The sequence below is a fragment of the Lepisosteus platostomus genome, chromosome 17 (genome assembly GCF_059453375.1).
Source record: "Lepisosteus platostomus isolate fLepPlt1 chromosome 17, fLepPlt1.hap1, whole genome shotgun sequence".
In the NCBI taxonomy this organism is placed as follows: Eukaryota; Metazoa; Chordata; class Actinopteri; order Semionotiformes; family Lepisosteidae; genus Lepisosteus; species Lepisosteus platostomus.
Genome location: NC_142627.1, coordinates 21451346 through 21473880, shown reverse-complemented (window position 1 = coordinate 21473880; position 22535 = coordinate 21451346). Strand labels below are relative to the sequence as shown.

Here is a 22535-nt window from a genome sequence, read left to right as displayed (position 1 = left end):
TATTTTTTAGAGAAAAAGATAGTTATTGTTGCAAGTATGTTCAGTCTCCCATTGTGTTGAAGCAAAAACCGATGTGACAATGCGTTTGTTTTGTTTATCTGCTATTCAAGCAGTCAAATCTACTCGACCGACAACCTGGATTCAGTAACCACAGGAAACTCATGTCTCATATAAACTGTATTAAGTGCTAAGCTTTCTTACGGAACCTGTGACCACAATAGTTTTATACCAGAATGATTCAACCGAGGGCATAAGCCACTTTCGCCTATGGGGAAGAAACACTGCTGGCTGAGCTGAAAACCAAGAGAAAAATCGTGAAGAGGCAGTCCTAACCTTAGATGACAGAATTAAAATTGATGAACTTGGGATGGCTAATAGCACGGAGAATTAAAAGTATTAAGATTAAGTATGTCATAAGTTGTCAATTCATTCATAAATTATACAAGGTACCTCCAGGGGCAACTGGCAACAAATAGGATGAGATTTAGATGAGTGATTGTATTAAAGCTCTAAATATTTGGGAATTTTGGAAGCCTCCCACTTGCTACAACTTAATTACTATGAACCCTTTTAACACCCCTTGAAAGAAATGCCAGAAAGGTAGTTAAAGAGGAGCAGTGGAAATATTTCTACCTGATTTATGGGGTCTTTTTATTACAATCTGTCCTTATCCTCTCCAATATATTAAACATTAACTGCTGTAAATGAGTACGGAAATCCTGGAACATGCAACTTATAACTACCGTGATTATATTAGAAATTTCAAATTAGGCTGTAGATCTACAGTTTCCTTGACTTTTCCTTGAAAAAGCTGGATCTTTTTGTCTTGTAGAGGAATTACAACTCGGAAATATTAATAGGCATTTATGTAACTAAGTTATTCAAAAATTAATAATTTTGAAATTGGAATCCAGTGCTCTTTAGGGCATGTAAAATACAGTATATGTACTGTATAGTTAGAGAAACAGAACACTGGAACTATGGACACCGCCTGACTTTAATCTGGCTCTATATAGATCTTAAACTTAAATACTTACAGAATGTAAAGGAGAAGCAGATTGTTACTACAGTGCGGTAGGGGAAGCCATCCTTCAGATGAGATGTTAAACTACTGGGTCATTAAAGATCTCAGTACTCTTCATAACGGACATCTTTGCTAAATTCCACTCTGGGTCTTAACGTAGTAGATGAGACAAGTTCTCAGTTCTGCCGAACTACTCCCTGCAGGTGTGGGGCTGCTGTTCGCATCACTGAGGGAGGTTCCACACTTCGGGGGAGGTTGAAGTGGCTCCATTCCTATATATAATACCCTTTAGGATCCATCCATCCATTTTCAAACGGATGTAACCCCCACAAACAGGGGGAACATACAAATGCAGATAGCATCCCAGGTCCAGAATTGAATCCAGGGTCTAAACAATCTGTGCAATGCTGACCACCACTGTAGCATCCTTTGGGAAGGGATTACTAGAAGGAATAAAGCTTGAGTTCCACTTTGCTCTAGCAGGTTAACAAATCTCATGTGCTCCATTACAAATGATCACAAGTATCGCAGTATCAGTGGGGTAAACCAAATATCAGTATCGGACCAGAACAATGTGTTTAGTACACCCCCAAGAATGTACCTCTCTAAAAATGCAAGCTCAGGGTTTTTCACTTGTGAAAGAGACTGCTGAGCCAAACCAAGACTGGGGGGTTTTGTATCTGCCTCCTGCGGACACCGATCGCCTGCGTGGGCCGTACCTGCACGTGATGCACCTGCAGCATGGAGAAGAGCTTGTTGAAGCAGGCGCTCAGCATGGGCACGGAGGAGGACTGCACGGCCAGCTGGCCGGCCTGGCTCGAGGCGTGCAGCCCTCTCAGCAAAGAGTCGTCCGTTCCATTGTTGGACTGAGCCACTGGGGAGGAGAACAAGTTTCACGTGATCCGTGCCGCTGCCTGCCAAGTCCAACCTTCACCTGCTGTGCACTGTTTCACAGTTTTAGTATTTTTCCCCACAGAGACTGGCTACTAGTTCGCACAAATGTATGCATACAACTAAAAAATGTTATAAAGTCTAAACCAAAATGTACAGTTGGTTCATTTTATTTTCTTTAATTTATAATCCTTTTTTACATCAGGTTTAAAGAGCAACGGAAACCTATTTCATATGATAATACTTCATTAGACCTTTCTTCAGACTGTAGCCCGCAAAGTGACAAACCCAAGAAGCAGTACGAGACAACTCCAACAACTGGAGTGATCAAAGATACAAAGACTCACTACTGAAGCGAGCAGGATGTAACACCCCGGCTTCGGAAAATAATCCGATAATCACTGGTGGCCGCACACGCAGCTGTCGTGGGAGGAACGCGCCATGCTGGACAAGCGAACAGAAGCCCCGAGCCCCGTGCGCGGCTGGCATACCTGCCGGGGAAGTGGAGGTCAGGGCCTGCAGCACCGAGTCGGCCTCCAGGGTGGCCATCATCTTCAGCATCAGCTCCGCCTGCTGCTCCAGGCCCACCTCCAGACGGGCGTCCAGCGCTGCCAGAAAACACACAAGCCCTTGCTAGACACGCCTCCAGCGGCCCAACGGCCCGCGCGGAGGAGACCGTGCCGGCGGAGACGCGCGAGAGCGGCAATACCTTGAGACACGGAGACGGACAGGCTTTGCGACCCAGGCTTCTCGGCGACCGCGGGCGGCTTGGACACGGGGATACCCACCCCTCCGATGTAAGGATTGTAGCTGTAGGTGCCGTAGTCAGCACCCCAGTAGTCATACCAGGTACTGCTTATAGGCTTTTGCAAAGAATACAGAGATATTAGTGACATTTTTAGATCTGCTGCTTTCTTTACAGCAGTTACTGTACTAGTGATGGCAGACAGGGAGGTCCCAAAGAAACGGCAACGCCATTCTTTATGAACAGCGATGTTCAGGGAGGCAGACATCCACAGTCCAACATGCTTTTTACTCCTCCTTCAGACTGCAAAGTGTCAAACCAGCCACAAAAGGCTGTTTTTTAATAAAGGACCAGAAAATAGGCTTAGCAGAACTGCTGACAAATTCTTAGTTATGTGTCAGCACTACTACTAAGTGGAATTGCTACAAAATTAACTAATAAGGACACTTTGAAGTTTATCCCTACAATGCATTTGTGACCAAGACCTAAACTACGGGCCGTAAATAATCATATAAATAAAGTTTTACAGAAGGTTCTGTAAGGAACAAGGTGAGGAAAAGGGTCTTACAAGAAACAAAATAATTCTAACATTAGCCTAGACAAACCTTTACTTAAGGTCACAACAGCATGAACAAGCAAGTTTCACGCATATAAAACTAGAATCCTGACTACAGTATGGCTATAATAATACCTGTAATAATTCATAATTCATGCAAAGAAGAAAAAACAATTTGAAAAAGCCATGCATACCATACCTTAAAGACTTTGGCAGCGAGGGGATCTTTTTCCAAATCAATATCTAAAGGATCAATATCAACATCCATGAGGTCTTGTAGCAAGTCAAAGTCTATGTCTTTATCTTTTTCCAAAGATGATAGAGGTGGAGCACCTTTGGATAACGAAAACAGCTTTAATATTGCCAAGCAAGCACACTTTTGCAGCACAGTAATAAGCTATTTAGGGTGTACTAGGCAATTTTAAGGCCGTAGATGTTAACACTTGTATAGGGTTGGGAGGTCCCAGTACTGTTTATGTTCCACTTCCTGTTGCCAGTAATCTACAAGTTTTTATTCTCTACTGATTTAACAAATGCAATTTCTATTAAAAACGAGTGATTACTGATGTGAAATTATACACATTGATAACTTTTGAAGACAACTGTTAAGCAAGCCTTTTAGAATCCAGACAAATCCTGCAACTGGGCAGACTGTCTTAATTAAGAAATGCTTTTGCAACACTTTTTATACACAAAGGGAAAAAAGACTTCAGGGCCAACAGGATTTCAGACAATCCCCCCATTCTCCACACAGGAATATTTTAAGCAGAACATAAAACAGTAATTAAAACAGATTGGGAAACCGTTGTTTTGTCAGAACGTTTCTCTTCGAGCAAAGCTTTACTGCCAAACATGCACTTTTTATAGTAATTGGAAACAAAGAGTTTAAAACTCGGTGTAGGGGGTCCTGAGTGGCCAAGCGGTACAGGCGCTGGCCCAAGTGCAGTTTGAGCAAGGCATTGTGGCTTCGAGCCTGGGTCACGTCACTAGCCAATGGGGACTGGGATTCCCCAAGCAGTGGGGCACGATTGGCTGAGAGCCGCTAAGAGTAAACTGGGATTAGATAGCCGGGGCACAGAGCTCTAAACAGTGTCCCCCGAGGCCTCCCAGGGGGCCTGCAGTGCTGTAAGGGAGGAACTGGCTGCTTCACCTCCAGTCGACACTGAACCACTGCCTCCTCTTCCCCGAGTGCGGTTGTGAGATTCCTAACCTTGTGCCAATACATCCGACCATTCATAATTGCGCAGTGAGTCAAAAATAGTAACTAAAAAGCACTGTATTGATTTTTTTAAAATATACCTCATAGAATACTCAGATTTCATTAATTTGTTTAGGATGCTTGAACAGCTACATACTTTGGCCTTCAAGAAAAAGAAAAGTCACATCTTATTAAAACATAACAGAATTTCCTAGACACCTGACATGCTCACATGCTGCAAAAGTCTCAAACTGAAACCGTAGTTGGCAAGCGCTTCAGGAAACTTGTACTTTTTGTTGAGAAAATGAAAGTAACTCCTAATCTTAAAATACTACCTATCAAACTGGTGGTGACTCCCTCGATAATTCAAATAACAAGCTATTTGGTGTGAAGGATGTCCTTGGGGTACCTGAGATGATATCCGGAGCGAGGGCCTCGTCGATCGTCTCCACCAGCGGGATGGCCGTGGGCTGCTGCAGGGAGTCGTCCGAGTCGCCCGCGGACGCCCCAGTCTCCTCCCCAATGGCCCCATCCTCCATCACCTCCACAGACACGGGGGACATCAGCTCCCCTGAGGGGCCACAACAGGATCAACATCACGGCCAAGCTACCGGGAAACTGCACAGCGCTGTGCCCTTCCCCAAGACTGCACGGCAGGGATGTCAACATTTTTTTTTTTTACTGGGGGCCAGATAGAGAAGAAACTGTGGAGCAGCGGGCCACAGGCCAGCTCCAATAATAAAAATAAACTTGGTGGAAAAGTATTCATTTTGCCGGTGTGGCTGGAATCTCCTGCATGCAATGTCAATTTTTCATTTCCTTGGTTCCGCCATTTTGAAAAGCTTGCTGACGTTAATGTACAGAATTCAAGTTCTGAAGAGGGTAAAGAGGAGGAGAGGGGGTAGCTAATCAGGTTTGAGATGTGATTTTACGTGATGGCGGCTCCCAGTGTTCACAATAGGAACTGCACTTTTTACTTACTAATCGGGCCAAATCTAATCATAGTTCTAAATTAGCTCACGGGCCGCTTCAGAAACAGTGGCGGGTTGCAATTGGCCCACAGGCCGTAGTTTGGACACCCCTGCTGTACGGTAATGCCATTGCACAATAACTCAACATCAGTTCCACCACAGCTCAAGAGATCACAAAGAGCCACAGAAGGAAAAGGTCCAGATCACAACGCTCAAGAAAACGGAGTGGAGTTTTAAAAGGCGTTTGGCGGGGCGTACCTGCCAGAATGTCCTGCACCATGCAGGTGAGCGAGTACTGGGCCCAGGCGCCCCCCCACGAGATGTCACCTCTGTTGAAGTCCGTTCCCACCAGCAGCAGCAGGAGCCTCTCCAGCTGCTGCTCGCTGACCACCTCACACAGGTGGATGGTGGGCCGGGTGGCGTTGGCAATCCTGGCCAGCACCTGCACAGTCACAGACAAACACACACAACACTGGGACTTGAGCCACCCTGCAGGCCTATATCAATCAACAAGGATTATTAAAATTTTAAAAAGTGCAGGGCAGGAAGCCTCATACCTGCAATTATTGGGACCATCACTTGTGCAATTATAGAATAATACAGAATTGTACTATATATACATTCATTATGAAAGGTCATATACTACACTCAGTCAAAACTGGTATTTCATTTAAATGAATGAAGTGAAAGCAACCGAAACACAAGCCACAAAAAATATATTAAGTATAAAGGAAGCAAAATTTGAAAATGCTTCACGAAATTTACTGCACATGATATAGGAGCTCTAAGTATTACAAAACTGAAAAGGCCAATACTGAGTCATGCACAACACAAACTACACTGCCTTCTGATCTTCATAACGGAGGGCCCACCTCTGTGTGCAGGACGTCACAACTTACAAACGTGCCACGTAACAAAACGTATGAGAGTCTGTTGTTTGTAACTTGCGACGTATTTTCCCATAAAAACAATATGATAAATGGTGGTTAGATTCCCACTGATTAGCCTGATCCACAAAGCCAGTTCAAGCTATAATGCAGCAGAAGGTCGAAGACCGCACTCACGCCTATCATTCGTGGTGTGGGTTTTCTGGACCAGCCATGGAAAGGGCACACACTGCTTTCACTTGGAAGGCAACCAAGAAGAAAGCTGGTAGCAGGCGGTATGCCATGCCACCGCAAACAGCTCCCAAGAGCAATGACTTGTTCTCTTGTATGTATCGATTATTAAAACAACTAATGGAGATTTGTTCTTCTGTACTGATGTTTGAAAGTCAGACAACTTGAGGAGTTTTGCCTTTTGATTTGCCGATGTCTATGCGGATGCAGACCCTGCACCTGTTAGGCCATCTTTGCAACTTTTTTTTCTAATTTAAACGGTCTAATTTGATGCTATGCCAGCAGTAAAAAAAATAATAATTTTCTTTTTCCTTGCTGCACTTTAAGACATATGTTTCTTTTAGGTTTCACAAGTCTCAAAGTAAAATGAAAGTGAAACCCTTTGATAATTCATGTACAACTTGCCAACTAGAAGAAAAAGTCACATCTCACTAAGAGAAGTTTATATACATGGCAAACACCGCAATTGCTTGAACCTGCAGACAGAGGTGGCTAGATGGAGTGCCGTGTGGCCCTGCACTACACGAGTATAAAATCCTTATGCTGTGTGATCCAGGCAATGTAACCAAGACTTACAAGACGAGTTTCAGGTGGGAGCCTCACATACCAAGCCACCAGAAATTACAGTTCTAGGTAACCAGATATTAATGTTCAATTTCTCTCATTTAACCGAAATGTAAGATTTGAGAATTACTAATCAGATGGAGAGAATTAAACTACTGCAGAGAAGGAAGACTGCGAATACTTGATGCCGTGGTCGTGAAAAGTTTTGCCCCCTTTTGAGGAGACGGGTGTACATCAAGGGTCTGATACAGGGAGAGCAGCGTGAAGGCCGCGCGCCGCCTGCCCAGGGCCTCCTCAGCCAGGGGAGCGCTGACCTTGCAGACAAACAGCAAGAGATCTGCGTGGCAGGTGAAGTCCATGGAGAGCAGGAAGAGGGCCAGTTTCTGCACCACGGAGATGCAGCGCTCGTGCGCCAGGGTGAAAGGCAGGGGCTCGACCTCCGGGGACTCCTTCACTGCAGAGGCCTCGGTGTCGAGCGTGGAACGGGGCCACTCGGCAGTGCGCCGCAGCCGAATCAGGTCCTTAAAGTGCTGCAGATCACAGACACAAGGCAGCGAAACATGTCAGTGACTCGCCTCGCCTACGGCCATACTGTATTTTACTGTTTCATTATCCGATATCTCCTACTGATATCATCATAACATACAACATCATTAATATTACCGAACTTCCAGCACAGCTTGGTAAAAAAAAAATTAAGCGTTTGAAGAGGGTACCCTATAAAAATGTGTTTTAGTCTTTTCCTCCATTTTAATCAATGCAAAACAAGATGTTCCAAGAGTAATCCTCGTCATGCATGTACATGTTCATTCAGTGACTGTATAAGAGAGATGCAGAGAACAATCGCGGTAGGCCTGCGACACATTGACGAGAGTCCTGATCACCTTCGAGGTGGCTTGCTTTAGCTTCGCCTGCTCCACCAACAGTTTGTACGATGACCCCTTGTTGCTCTGGATTTTTTCTTTCTCTATTTGCTCCACTAGGGCTTTCTGTTTCGCTTTCAATAAATTTAGCTGCTGCAAAGAAAAGGGCACTATCAATATTCTGCAAAGTATCAATATTAACAGTTCCATCTCCAGTATTACGACAGTACAAGCATTTTGAAGAAATAAGTATGAGAAACAGTGCCTCTCGTCTTATTAAATGTAAACAAAATACAATTTCTGAAGATTTAAAAAATCTTCTATAGAACAAGTAGCTTTTCATTTTCTATTGAAAGGCACAATAACAGGGGCCTCCTGAGTTACTTGACTGGAGAAAGGTGCTTGACTGAGCGCAAGATGAGGGTTTGATCACGGGTTCGAGCCTGGGTCATGTCACTAGCTGACTGTGACTGTGATTCCCCAAGTGGCAGAGACCAACTGTCAGCCGGGTAGGACTGAGGGTGGTGGTGGGGGTGGAATCAGTCGGCCAGGGATCTCTAAGTGACGCACTGACCCTTGCAGACTCCCAGGGCCTTACAGGAACACAATTCTGTCGGTGTGGGACCCACCTCTCCTGCAATGAGCACTGAATCTCGAGTACAAGGCTGTACGTCAGAGGAGCCTACCCACATTCTCTCCTTCTCGGCATCATGAATAAGAGCAATTATCACAGAACAGCACAGCCGATCAGGATGCAAGAACTCGCCAATCAAAAACGATTGATTAGCCACAGGAAAAGTGTGTGGACAGTAACCTTGTCAGGGAGTAGGGTGGGTAAACTGAAGTGATTATTGCACAAAGAGGCTGTAGATGGGAATTAGGGGTGTGATCTACATAAACCCACAAGCTGAGATGTGGAAAAAAACACCTGGTACTACAAATTTGGTGGGAATAATAAGAATAACAACTGCCAATTCTTAGTATGAAAAAATAAAATGCAGAAAAAATTCAATGCTATAGAGATCCATGCACTTGAGTGGTTTAAACCCAGACATTACCTGTTTATGATGGACGAGCTGCTTCCGGATTTTCCTTGAATATAATCGATCTAAGCTGCTGTTTCCTTTGGTTGATCTGTTTAGGCTCTGAGACTGAAGGCTGTTATTAATAAAGCTCCACTGACTTCCTGTTTGGTGGAAAAAAGAACATTTTTTAAATATAGCGGGGCAGTGCAGAACACAAAACCTTAAAGCTTTGAGGTTCATGATGTACTGTAAAACAATTAAAAAATTACATTCTAGCCAGGAACGAAACAGCGTTTCTCATCTCTCCCCAGAACGACAGTGAATAAAAGCCTTCATTTTAGACCTCAAAAAACTTTTCTAAGCATACTGTTTGCAAAAGAAAAGTGCAAAGCCTGTTCTGCCTTTTTAATAATGTAAAGGCTGAAATAATGAGGAATGCAAAATGTGCAAGAACAGGACACCAATTACCATTTACCCAGAAACCGTTCGACACTGATGCTAACACCTGGAAGAGAAGATTCATCAGAGTAGGAGCAGCAGTCCCAAAGGGAGGGGGTACCTGTTACTACTCGCTCTCTTTCTTTCCCATTGAGGTGCTTCTTGGCAGCAGCCGCTTCGTCTTCCACACTGGCCACATAGTCGAGCAGCCGAGACACAAGCATCACCACCCAGCTGATCATGGGGATGTCCAGGACTCCTGACAAGGAAGCAGACACCAGCGCCCCCTGAGTGCTACGCTCATGAAGCGTGACAGCGGAATTCCAACAGCTCGTCTCCGGAACACTTCGGAGTGTCGCTTCTGTCACACCTACCTTCTGTGCGCCTTTGTGCCACAGCTTGTTGCTGGAGTGGGGACAGTAAGCTGTCCAGGAGGTTCAGCAAACCCTCCAGGACCCCACTGTTGCTGAGAGATCTTTGGCCAATGCAGGACAAAAGTATAAATACCCTAAAACACACACACAAAGGAAAAACACAAATATAGTAACAGAGACTCTTCCAGTAATGGAAACTTAAGTCGTCCATCTATAATTTAATGTCTAGACAGGAACACAAACATGATTTTCTTCCGCAAGGTGCTAAATGATAGTAAGGCTTCGTATGTATCATTTTCAGGTTCAGTTTTTAGTATATGCGGCACAAAAAGTACAGTTTAGGAAGATGTCTGATAATCTGGAGCAGAGAATTCAGTGCCCTTCATAAGTAATGCGAGCAGCAGATTGGGATAACTTCACCCCTGCCATCTGTGAGAGAAGCGCTCCTCCTCCAGCAGGGCACAGTGGCACAGGGAGCTGAGGAAGTGGCAACTGACGGAGGGTTGTGGCAGGTTAGCACTTTCCCAGCTCAGGAGCCTGACACTTCCCAGGAGCTCGTGCATGGTGACCCGAGGAAAACCTGGCCAAGCCACACCAATAGCATTGCAGAAATACTGCACAACTGATCATCTCCATCGGACGTAGTGTCACAGATCTGCATTCAACTACAAATCGGTTTCTTTCCTTTCATGGCAAGAAGACAAATTCATAACACACCTGTCCTGAGGGAAGATGAGGAGCTGCTCGGAGTTGTAAAGCTCCTGCAAAACGTTGGAGAGGAACTGGCCCCACCACCGCTCCCCTCCACAGAGCTGCACCAGCAGCAGCCCAGCATGGAGGCGGATCTTTGGGGTGCCGCTGATACACAGGTGCTTGAAGAGCTCCTCGCAGGCCTGGGCGTGGAATGTACTCTGAAGGACTGATGGGACCGAGTGACCTGAGGCAAAGGGAGGACAGAGAGCATTTCAGTCAAGTTTCTCGTGAGTTCCAGACAGAAACGAGAGATCTGCACGGCGCTTAAGACGAACAAAATTCCCTGAAGAAAAACAATTATTTTTACCAGATTTAATATGCCAAAGAAAAGCCCTTCACTTAAAGATGAGGTAATTAAAATTCACTCAACCCAGAATGCTGCGAGCTAAAAAGTGAAAATAATACAAAAATATTTAAATATTTTCAACTAAATAGGCTTAAGAATATTATTTAAGGCACCTGAAGACCTGGAGGCAGAAATGTCTGGTGAAAGTAATTCTAATTCAATTAAATTTTGTATAATTATTTTCATGTACAAGAAATGTATCCACATCCTAGCTTCATGTCCTTTAACGAGTTTTGGAGTTGCATATCTGATGGGTTACACAGCAGAATCTGGCGCATCGACTCCACTCAGAACACTGAAAACACCCCCAGGCAACGCACACGCAGACTCGAACTCCGAGACCTAAACCCTCTCACCATTGGAGGTGTGCAGCAGGCTGAGCAGGGTGTCAAGCAGGTACCGGATGATGGTGCGCAGCTGCTCTGTGGAGGAGTTCTGGATGAGCTCTTTGGGATCGAAGGCCTCGGGAAGCACCTTCCTGCTGGCACCGAGAGAGACCCGCAGCCTCTGAACCGCGTGGTGCGCCAGGTTCAGTTGCAGCTGCAGCTGAATACAGTCCTGATACGCCGAGAACACACGCGTGTCTTCCTCCACTGCCTTGTCGGGCTTCCGTAGGAAGTACTGGGCATTATTGGCACTGTTCAGTGGGGGCAGATCAATAATCTGCAACAAGGTCTCCAGCCTGTGACAGGCTAGATTATACCTAATTGGACAAACAAAACATGTGAGCCACCTATACTGATTTTTACATTTCCAAAGAAAAGGCTATAACAACTTGCGGGTAATACTACACAGCCACTACATTGTAAAAAACAGATTTTTCCCAAGAACGTCAAACATAGGATGTTATAATTAAAAAGAAAAATCTTAAAGACATCTACAACTTCAGTTTGTCTGCTTAGACTTGTCTTCTTACTATCTTACAAAGAAAAATCACTAAAATGGAATGCATTACATCCAACAACAACCGCCTCATGGTTTGATAGACTATTCATATCTAAACACCTAAGCAACCGTAATCGCCTCATTATTTGAAAACAATATGAAAAATGAGTATACTAGACTAAAGAACCCCTGTCTTCTTCACTTACCTGCACTGTATGTCTTCCTGCAGTGCCACCATCATTGCCAGGTGTTGATCAACATCTGGCTGACTGGCAGAGTCATTCTCGCCTCTTAAAGGATCATGCATTAACTTGAGCTCGCTCTCCCATGGCAAGATATATGTGTGCCCATAGTAAAAGCCCAGAGGGATCTTTGCTCTTGCGTTGGTGCTGCCGTATCGACCAATAACAGTGATCTGGAAGAAACACCAGTCTGAACTCAAAACCCAAAGCTCTCATTTTTATGCTTCGACTGTATATTTTCTACTTCGTTACATCCTGATTTTTTAAAGTAAAATGAATAATTACTGAAAGGGATCTGTAAAATTCCAAAGCTGTCATGTGTACTTATTTTTTAATACAATGGCAAACATGCCAGTCCAGTCTTCATACGGGTTAACATTTGCCAGATCGGTGTCTGTAATCCCCCAAAAACCATTGTCCAAAATCCGAACACCACAGCATCCTGCAGTCTTGCCACCAAAACTTTACACTGACACATTCTACACATTGATCCTAGAGGGACAGACGCGCACCTTCATGAACCTGCAGACTGGAGGAGGCAACAGATCGTGCAAAATAAGTGAATGTGTGCTGATGTCAGTAGCCACCACAAGACGCCTCCCATCCACTTCCTCTCCCAGAGTCCAGATGTCGATGGACAAGGAAGCCAAGTCTCCACAAGTGGGAATTAGAACATCGGTGAGGAGGACAGGTCTGCCAAAATCTAACGTCACAAACCGCCGAGCACCTGCAGGCAGTCAGAAGAACATACACAGCTTAGAATCCATCAACAGCAGAACTGCTGGCATTCCTTATTAGTGTGTTTTGCTTTACAGGGGACACAGTAACTGCAGACAGACTACAATGATAATGGCAACAATGACGAGGGATCAGATGATCCCCTCTCTTTTCACATACAACCATGAAGCACTGAGAACAACAAGAGAAGGTCATGACCTTCTTGGCATTTACCAGAGTGCATCCTCTCTATGATGATGGACTGGTGGGGAGGAGGCTGGAGAAAGTGAGAGGCGTGGGAGATCGCAAGTGCCAAGCCACTCCCAATAGGGCTCTGAGGAACCAAGCAAACATTTCATTATTAGACAAAGGATTCATAAAACGAAGAAGTCTTAAAACCACAATTACAGTTACTTTACAATGAATGTAAAAAGCAAAGGCCAAACTGCCTTTAAACTAAAATTTGCTTGAGATGTACAGGCTTCTAAAAGAATTTGTCTCTATTAAGAAGAACATTGCGAAAATGGCCAAACCCGTCACCAAGATTTAACTGACAAAGAGCTTCGCCTGACCTACAGAATGTGTTCGCTGCTTTAACGCGAGAAGCTCAGGAGCGGGTCCTGACCCGCGGGGCGGCACTGACCGGCTTGGCCTTGTGCGCGCTCTTGTTGTGCGCGGCCAGGCTGACGGGCGGCGGGTCGATGACCGAGCCGGGGAAGAGCTGCGCCAGCTCCACGCTGATGGCGGCGGACACGGCCTCGTTGGGGGGCGTGAGGGGCGGCGTCATGAACAGGGGGGTGGTTTTGGGGGTGGGCGGGATGACGTCCGAGGGGTGGATGAAGAAGCCGGGGGCGGTGCTGGGAGGCACGGAGTTGTGGATCGGCCCCACCGCGGATGCCGCCGCGGCCGCCGCCGACGTGGTCTGGTGGAGCTTCGCCTCCAGCTTGGCTTTCTGCGGGAGACCAGAGGGGTGACGAGCCTGCTGCCAGCACCAACACAACACACGCACAGCGTCAGCACATGGGAGCTAGGCTGCTGGGCGTTACATGGCTGTGAGGTAGCACTGAGGGGATGAATAAATGGCTCAACTTTCAAAGAAAACAACTACAGCTACGGCTGTAAACAAAACTACAGCTACTTCAGCTTGAAATGAAGTGTTCCTTTCACACACTTCAAAATTCCTTTGGTCACTTCTAAGCACGGTTAAAAAACACTCTACAAACACCTGTAAAGTCACTTTTATCTTGTTTCTCTAAAAACTTCTTCCAATTCAGGGTTGCAGGGTGGCCGGAGTCTATCCTATCAAACAACGGCCACAGCGCAGGGAACATGCTGGGCGGGACGCCAGTCCATCACAGGGCACACACACCGACACAAATACACATGCACTCTCACCAGGGCCAGATCTCCCAGAAGCCGATTAACCTACCAGTATGTCTTTGGACTGCGGGAGGAAACCCACATGAACACAGGAAGAACATACAAACTCCATGCAGTTAGCATCCCCAGGTCCAGACCTGAGCCCAGAGCTACAAGGCAGCAATGCTATGACTGCTCTACAGTCATGTTCAGATGTTGCCCACTGTGAAAGTGAGGCCATTCACCATGCGCGCAAGCAGCAATCTCCTCGTTCCGGGCTCACAGCTGAAGCATGGGTGAGTGTGAGAGAGCGGGGGAGCCCAACCTGCTGCTGCAGCTTGAGGAGCTGCTGCTGTTTCTCCTGCAGGACCTGCAGCTGCTGCTCCGCCGACACCATGGCGTGAGAGAGGGACTGCAGCGCCACCTGGGCCGCCGAGCTGAGAGCCGTCGAGGCCTCGCCCACCGTCCCAGCCGAGAGACCCCCCACTGTCGGGGTCACCCCGAATGTACTCACTGCAAGACAGAGCAACACGCTACTCAGAGCACAGCACTCAAACCACCCCCACCTTCTTTGAAAGAAACATTTTAACTAAATAGGCTTAAGAATAAATAAATATTTTTTTTTTATTTTATCTCAAACACTTCCTAAAAATACAAGACACTTTTTTAACTGCTACTCCCTGAATTGCATAAACAAAGAAGATTTTTGTTTTGTTGAAACTGTGAAACATCTTCTGGTAAGCACAATAAGTGTACAACCTCCTTCTGAGATTTCTTTACACAAGACAGGAAGGCGATATCCAATAAAGAGCAATACTCTGGAAATAAGGTGAGGATGCATCATCAAACATTCATCAAGCAAAAAAAGCACTGGAAAGTAATGAATTAAGGAAAAAGGGTATATACCGGTAAACATACTTGCATCATCCCTTTCCACCCTAGTACCGTCACTAGTGGAAACGCAAGTAAAGTGGAGAGGCTCGACTTCGAGGAGACCTGTTAGGGCAGTGAAGCTCCCCTCCGCAGCTGCACAGCTGCTAACTTTACCAGTCCCTGCAAAGCACAGACAGTTAAGGCCCAGACCGCGGCAGCCATCGCAACGCAGAGCCCGAGCGGAGCACAAGGGCGGCAAAACCGCAACCGCTACTTATTGGGTCCCTTGTATCCGCTGTCATTTCCACCCAGACTTCTGAAAGGTAAACAGATAACATCCTAAAAGGCTCTACAGCACTGAAACTGCTGACGGCCTTAGGACGCCTCAACACAAAAACATAAGAAAAGATGAGAACAGGTCCCTGTGTCCATCAGGGCTCCTCCAGGACCTGCACGCTGAATGAATACATCACATATCTAAAATACACAGGGTCACCCTCTCCACTAATGTTCTAATAATATTTATCCAGCACATATTTCTAACTATGTTACTGCATTTTAATCACTGAGTGTAACTTGATTTAACTACTAGGATATACCTTATCGATCCCCAATAAAACTCTGAAGACCTCAATCAGATCCTCCCTCAAGGCTCAGGGAGGAGAAAAAGGATTTCCTTAACTCTGTCATCACCTTCATAAGCCCTGAAACGTGTCTTTTTTGTGCTCTTTGAACTTTTTCCAGTTTTTTTTAAATATCTTCCTTTTACAAAATAGAGAACAGATTTGTGAGATTTCAATCTTCCTGTAGCAACCTGTCTTGGTTGTAAGCCACTACACCAAGCTTTGCAAATTCTGAAATCCTGAGTCATTTTTCACACAAAGATTGACTGGTAGAGAACCTTGTGAAAGGTCTTCTGAAATTGCTTCCGAGAGCACTACAAGGCACTTGAGTTACATCTCATAAATTATAATATCATTTATAGTCACTGGCCATTATTCACATGTGTTAGCAGGGATCTGGCAACCATTCTTAGCCTCCTGGAAACAGTCACCTAACTTTATAAAACCCAAGTTAGTTAAATTTTACTCAGTTTACATAAGGACATTTTATTGGAATGTGATATTTAGGCTTCCCTATTCAATTAGGAATGCTCTGGAATATCAGTTTCTCAATTAAGGAACACCACTGCAACTACTATACAGATGTTTGTAAGTCATGGCATGCAGTAAGGTCTTAAAGTGTTAAAGTCTTCACTCATTGACAGTGACAGGTCACATATGAAACTTGGTGGGCTGCAGGCCTCTTGGAACAGGAGTGAGTATCGCTCGTCTGTTTAAACGAGTCAAAATGTAGTCTATGCAGAGAGCCTCTGGAGCTGCTAAAAGGGACGAAATCCTACTTCTCAGTGCTGTGCGCTGAATATCCACCCAAAGAAACATGATTTAGTTGGACATGTTTTTGAGTTTCACAGTGTACTGCTTGTAAACTACAGATTAGCACCACGTGTGCCAAAAGCGGGGGGTCGGTGCAGTCCCAGTGAAACAGAACTGTGGGGGTGCTGTGGGCAGGAGAGGAACAGCAACGCTACTGCTGTTCTCTAAGGGTAAATCAGAATAATATGACATACCTGAGAGTACATCTGACAAGTCAATCTCATCTGACTGGACACCAATGCTGCTATTGAAGGCATTCTTGCAGGATGAGCCACTAACTTCCAAGTCAAACAGAACTGGATCAAATGGCGAACTGTACAAGCCATATCTGAAAAACAAAAAAACGCTTTCACAACAGCCCGTGTTAAAACGTTTGGTGGTAAATCATACATTAGAATAAGTTTAGGGCTAGCATGATGAGTATTCTGCTATGTTATACCATTTTCCATTGATATCAAGTTGTTTCTTATGTTAAAACTATTTAAGAGCAGTTTTAGCCATTAGCTTTTTCACATCTGAGAAGTATTCATATAGAATGTGAGAAACATTCATTGTTTTCATTTGTAATAACTTTTCAGAGTGTCTGTCACTTGGAGGATATGCCTAACAATGTGCCAATAAAGGCAAAAACACATTCTGACTTAATGTGTGTAGATTTTCTATAGGCACAGTGGGTACCACTGGAATGCATTTCCAGTTCTCGTGGTCCAACAGGAAGACAGAAAGGAGACACTGACCTAGTCTGGAGTAAAGCTTCTAGAGGCGTCAGTCTGTCCTGGAGCTGTCTGGACACAGCAGTGAGGAGGGAGGCGCAGGCTGTGCTGCAGCCAGCCAGGTCCTCATCCTTCACGTAGTTCAGCAGCACAAAATACCAGAAGACCGACCCTGGGATACACAAGTACACTCCAGTTACTGCCGGCAGCTTTCCCTCTGTGAGAGCAACACCCTTTCACATTGCTGAAGACAAGCAGGTACATACCACCAGTTGCTGCTGCTGGCAAGTAAGGCATATTGTCCAGCAAAGCCTTCAGCAGAGCAGACCCAAATCCTTGCTGGCTTGGCTCACCCTTTCCATTGCTGTGACAATAATAAAATAAATTGTCTTGTGAAGTACCGGCCCTAGAAATTGTTTTTTTTTTTTAAAAAGCCTTGCAAGGCACAGAGATACTTTGTTTAATCTTAAGACTGAATGTCTTGCTGATGTGCATCAACTTGTACAGACAGCATCACATTCATTCTCCTTCTCTTTTCTGAAACCACTTATCCAAAATGATATGAAAGATCCATTGGCTGACAAACAATACTGCTCCTACAGAATAAGAAGTCTCAAACTTGAAATAGGAGTAAAAAGTCCACTGAACATGTCCAGCACTATACTGGGTAGAAAAAGAATATTAAAAGCAGCAAACTCCCATTTTACCTTATACAAAGTGCAAGGAACCGGGCACACTTGTGAGCTATACTTCGACCAGCTTCAAAGAAGCAAACTCGTACAATGTCTGTGAGTCGTTTTCTTGTTTTTGTCAGCAGTCCTTCTTTTCCTTGACTCAGACTAAAGGAACAAACAAAAAAACAACATAAAATCAAGTCAGTTTGTCCCGGGTCAAGATCCTGACAAAAGGCATTGCTGAAAATCATGAAGATTCACCCTCACCTGCATGGCCCATTTGAATAGACTCCAGCCAGCCAGCAGAGTATGTCTAAAACCAGACTGAGAGAGTGCTCTGTGGCTGGGCTCTCCCCCGGCTTCCTGCACAGGCTGTTCAGGAGCTTCTCATGGAACTCGGGGAACTGCAGCATAGCGCACCTCTGAACTCTGGAAGAGAAGAGTAACACCGAGGCTTCATGTGGAGCAAACAAAGTCCCACTTAAAAAAAAAAGACTGAACCGGACTGACTGGATATTTTCACAACACTTATTTTTTGTCACGTGATGACCCCTCAAACTCATTTTTGGTTAGTTGTATCAGGCTGCTACTTCAGGCGTGTGGCTCTTCATTTCATATCACAGCCAAACGCTACTTTGCCTTATCAATCCCCCAACAGTACAGGTGACTGTGATCACCAGTTTCAGTCCTATGTGCTATAGCTGTACACAGCTGCCCATTTATTTCCAGCAGCTGATGAATGACATGTTTGAATGACAATATTCTTCTCAACAGAACAGAGATGTACAAAGTTCACAATAATCACAATTGTGGTTTTTTACATATTTATGGTAAATAATCATAAAAATGTCATTCTGTACTCAAAACAGCAATGATTGTTTTGCAAACACAGGGATCTAGTCGAGATGCAGATACTGCTAACTGCATTTAAACTTTAGCAGTGTAAAGCATGCTTACCTTTCCTTGGGTATGGATGTTTTCTTAAATCTCCGGATAGTGACAGAGACCTCCTGCAGTAAATCACAGCCTCGAAGGTTATCGGGTTTTTTAGCAGTTGGGTTGGGTTCTGTTTTTGAGGTGGATGCCTTTTCCTAGATCAAGCACAAGGAAATGTTAGCAATGTTATATGTATGTATACCGTGTATTCAAATTTCACAGGCTGCCAATTATGAAGACCATTAGAAAATTAAGAACAATTCCATAATACACCTCAACTCTTCAGCCTAACTGAATAATTAGGAATTACAAACAAACAGAATTACACCATCCTATTTATACAGAATGACCTGCCAGCCTGTCACCTGACCAGCTGGAGGAAGACTATTGGTCAGATGACCTCTGAACCTAGCTGCCAGCTAGATCATCGTCTGCTGCTTGAAAGTGAGCAGAGTCTCCGTCACGTGCTGCACCAGAGGGAGAGGTCAAGATCGTAAACACTTTTGGAAAAAGATTTGTACGCAACAGTCAGTAAGCAGCTGAGCTGCCTTGTGACATGTAGAGAAGGCTCTAAGAAAGTATAGTTAGACGCTTAAAGATTTGATTCAGCTTTCCACACAGCAAATAACACATCCCGTTTTCCCTCTCAGCTCCCTCTGTGCTTCTGTTCCCTGAAACCTATTTAAATATCCTTGTATAGCACCTACCTCTCCCCTCAGTACGCCACACGATTAAATAAGCCAAATGGGATTGTGCTATTCAAAGGGCGGATGGTAGCAAAAGGGGAACGACAAATGTATAATTTAATCAAACAGTCTATGTGAAGAAGCACACCAAAGACTCTCTTAACTTATCTCCTTATTGATGTGTGACACTAAGAGAATGTAACAGAACTGAACACAACAGAGACAGCACATACCTTGCTAGCCTGGGCTCTCTGCAGAAGTGATGAAAGGGAGTGGGTTTTGCTGCTCTGTGGTTTGGCTGCTGGCATTCTCACAACTGGCCTGGTACTTTCCTCTGCTCCTTTGTCACTCACAGCTTTGATGTGGACCAAAAACGAGCGATACTTTCCCCCTGCCATACCTGAAAGATAAGGGAAGGAAGTCAGTCCATTACAAAATGCAGTTCATTTGAATAAATGGCCCCCAGAAATATTCAGAGTACTTTTAAAACAACAAAGACTTGCCACTACGTTTCATGGGTATTTTCTCTAAGTCCCCTTACCTTTCACCAGCTTTGGACTTGTTAAACTTAACATGCCAGCATGCCCAGAAAGGTCCAGGCCACTGGCTAACCACACTGGACCACACAGGATATCTTCCTTGTGATCCTCCAAAAATGAGCAGAGTCTTGAACCTAAGAAATGAAAAGATCAGGTTATCAAAATACCAAATGGAGTTTTGATAGGTCTCAGTTGTACAGCAAGATGTTTTTCAATTAGTAATATGACAGACACCATCTTCCTTTCACAAAAGCAAGAGAAAAGAACTGAAACTGAAACGTTGCGGAGTCAAAATCATGCGGATCAATAAAAGCAAGAAAACCTGACTGATCCCAAGTGGGACTATTAAAAAAATAAAACTGCTACCATTAAGACAATGACATAAACCTTTTTAGTAAATTATTTCACATTGGTTTCTGCAGGAATGTCGGCAGAGAGTCCCACTCCGTGAGACAATATTTCAACAAGTAGAGATATTTAATAAACATTTAAAAGACACGCCTTTAGGCCGATTCCTGCATGTGGAGAAAAACTCTGCAGATCATGAAGGTGCACAACGGTCTGTAGAACTTGTTTTAAGCTTCTACTGTACTCTTCTTGAAAAAGAGAAAGAGTTCATAATAGTATTTGGATACATTTTGCTGTACTTTAAGACTTGAATGTACCAACTTGGAACCTAGATAAGAACCTGGTTAGCTTTATTGTGAAGTACTGCTCCATAAATATGCATTTGTCTTTACATTTATATTTTTCTGCATACAGAATATGAAAGTACAAGAGTTATTTTAATATAAAGGCTGCATGTTTTAAATCAGGTACCTAAACGCAGGTACTTAGCAATTTAAAACATGTACTTCACCTTTTATAAAACCTAAAATACAGCTGCAATGCATTAAATCTGTGACTTAATTACATGGTGACAGCTTTAAGCTAAGGATAGATGCACAATTATCTAGTCAAAGTATGCAGTCCCAATTTCTCAGTTATTAAATCTCACATTACACAATTACACGTTTTCGAATTAAGCACAAAATCGTGAACTTTGTGAAAGTCGCCATTCGAGCTCCCATGAATTGTCATGTGGTGTGACCCTTCCTGCTCACTAGTCTCCATAATGAATAATGTACTGTAATGTATGAGCTTATAAATACAGGTTGCGCAGCAGACGTTTCACTGCAGAAATGCTCCAACGTGATCTGCATGCAGAGTTAACAAGTGGTATTTGTCTGCAAAACTGTCTCAATATCAAAAGCAATATTTCTATTGGATTAAAAGAGCTGCTTGTCTAAAATGTCATAGGGCCGCACACGTCACTGGAGATTTTGTGATGTAAATTGGAGGTTTTACGAGTTACTGTTATTATGGTTTAAAATGCACTCATCATCACCGATTCTTTCTAATCCCAAAATATGAAAAGAGCGCTGCAGTACCCCTTTAAAAGCACTGTGCTGGAGTGTGGAAGAGTGCATCATTTGTAAAAGCAGCATTCAGACCAAACCCACAAGCATCTTAAATCTACAAGAGAGTTGTGTACTTTTAGTACACGGATTATCTTCTGATGGGTTCAAAGTGATTTTGTTTAAGAAAATTTTCAGAAATGTATTCAAGAACTCAAAATAGCCAACTCGGTTAAAAGTAGTTCAAACTTGTATTTCTTAACACTTTAGAGCGATTTACATTTTTCATTCTAATACACACAAAAATACATGGATATTTTACTGAAGCGTTACTGAAAAACATTTTTGTGACCCGAGTCTGCAAACAGCAAGGTAGTTCTGTGCCTACAGCCCTCATTTATAAGATATGGAGCTGGCAGAAGCTAAAGAGAAATCTGGACATAAAGGGTGGGTTTGGGTGATTCTCTTATGTACAGATGAGTTAGACCACCTTGAAACAAAGAATCTCTCAGTTACACGCACAGCGTGAGGACATACACAACACCAGATTTGCTCAAGAGTTCACCTGGAGTTTCCTCGATATCCATGAGCTGGATGTCTTCTGTGAAGTCCGGCAGAAGCGGCCGGCCGTTCCTCTCACCATTGGCATGCAGCGCATGGGTCAAGGGGAACAAGATCTGCCTGTCTACTGCGGACTCTGCAAAACAGTGTGTGCCTTGTCACTCAGCCTCGCGGCAGCACCATACAGTCAGCTCTAAAGGCATTCATCAAGATGAAAAGGAAGATAACAGGCTACGTCTATGCTGTCATGTCTATCTATAATTCTTTATCCATCTCCTACAAGACTGAAATAAAGTCAAGGTGCTGTGAATGTTTTGGTAGAAATCTGTTGTAGAATTCTCATGCAGAGATATTTCTGAAAAGCTTATGAACCTGTGACTAAGCTGATAACATCTACAGAAATCCTGTTTATTGATCCTTTCCGCTATTAAAACTTTTCCCCTCCGAGTCGTTGCCCTCACTACAAAAATGGAATTACTTACCATTAACTTTGCCCAGTCCTGGAGCCTTGTTCTTCAGCAAAGTGACTTGAATTTGCGGAATGTTTGTGATATTCGAGTTCATGACAAACTTGAAGTCCACATGTCCGACCATGCATGCTTTTGGCAAGACTAGTTCGAAGACGTGTTCATCCCAACTAGAGCTGGCAGG

The 22535-nt window shown here is 44.2% G+C and overlaps 1 protein-coding gene across 10 annotated transcripts in view; it reads right to left on the bottom strand.

The window, feature by feature from the left end:
• Positions 1 to 22535, bottom strand: part of birc6 (baculoviral IAP repeat containing 6) — a 111549-nt gene that overhangs the window by 66318 nt on the left and 22696 nt on the right. For 3 of the 10 annotated variants that reach the window (XM_088610136.1, XM_088610139.1, XM_088610140.1), the window contains exons 13-41: positions 22367 to 22527; positions 21889 to 22020; positions 19929 to 20060; positions 19621 to 19787; positions 18723 to 18856; positions 18033 to 18194; positions 17799 to 17930; positions 17358 to 17455; positions 17116 to 17263; positions 16573 to 16706; positions 14976 to 15122; positions 14395 to 14582; positions 13354 to 13692; positions 12945 to 13044; positions 12506 to 12720; positions 11958 to 12166; positions 11223 to 11569; positions 10485 to 10704; positions 9768 to 9901; positions 9515 to 9652; positions 8989 to 9116; positions 7952 to 8083; positions 7382 to 7597; positions 5644 to 5827; positions 4824 to 4985; positions 3416 to 3549; positions 2625 to 2778; positions 2407 to 2523; positions 1744 to 1898 (exon numbers count right to left, since the gene is read on the bottom strand). In XM_088610136.1, the coding sequence (XP_088466262.1) occupies positions 1744 to 1898; positions 2407 to 2523; positions 2625 to 2778; positions 3416 to 3549; positions 4824 to 4985; positions 5644 to 5827; positions 7382 to 7597; positions 7952 to 8083; positions 8989 to 9116; positions 9515 to 9652; positions 9768 to 9901; positions 10485 to 10704; positions 11223 to 11569; positions 11958 to 12166; positions 12506 to 12720; positions 12945 to 13044; positions 13354 to 13692; positions 14395 to 14582; positions 14976 to 15122; positions 16573 to 16706; positions 17116 to 17263; positions 17358 to 17455; positions 17799 to 17930; positions 18033 to 18194; positions 18723 to 18856; positions 19621 to 19787; positions 19929 to 20060; positions 21889 to 22020; positions 22367 to 22527 (4819 nt within the window). The remainder of the gene's footprint in view (positions 1 to 1743; positions 1899 to 2406; positions 2524 to 2624; positions 2779 to 3415; positions 3550 to 4823; positions 4986 to 5643; positions 5828 to 7381; positions 7598 to 7951; positions 8084 to 8988; positions 9117 to 9514; positions 9653 to 9767; positions 9902 to 10484; positions 10705 to 11222; positions 11570 to 11957; positions 12167 to 12505; positions 12721 to 12944; positions 13045 to 13353; positions 13693 to 14394; positions 14583 to 14975; positions 15123 to 16572; positions 16707 to 17115; positions 17264 to 17357; positions 17456 to 17798; positions 17931 to 18032; positions 18195 to 18722; positions 18857 to 19620; positions 19788 to 19928; positions 20061 to 21888; positions 22021 to 22366; positions 22528 to 22535) is intronic. The other 7 variants (XM_088610142.1, XM_088610143.1, XM_088610144.1 and 4 more) reach the window with 5 other exon arrangements.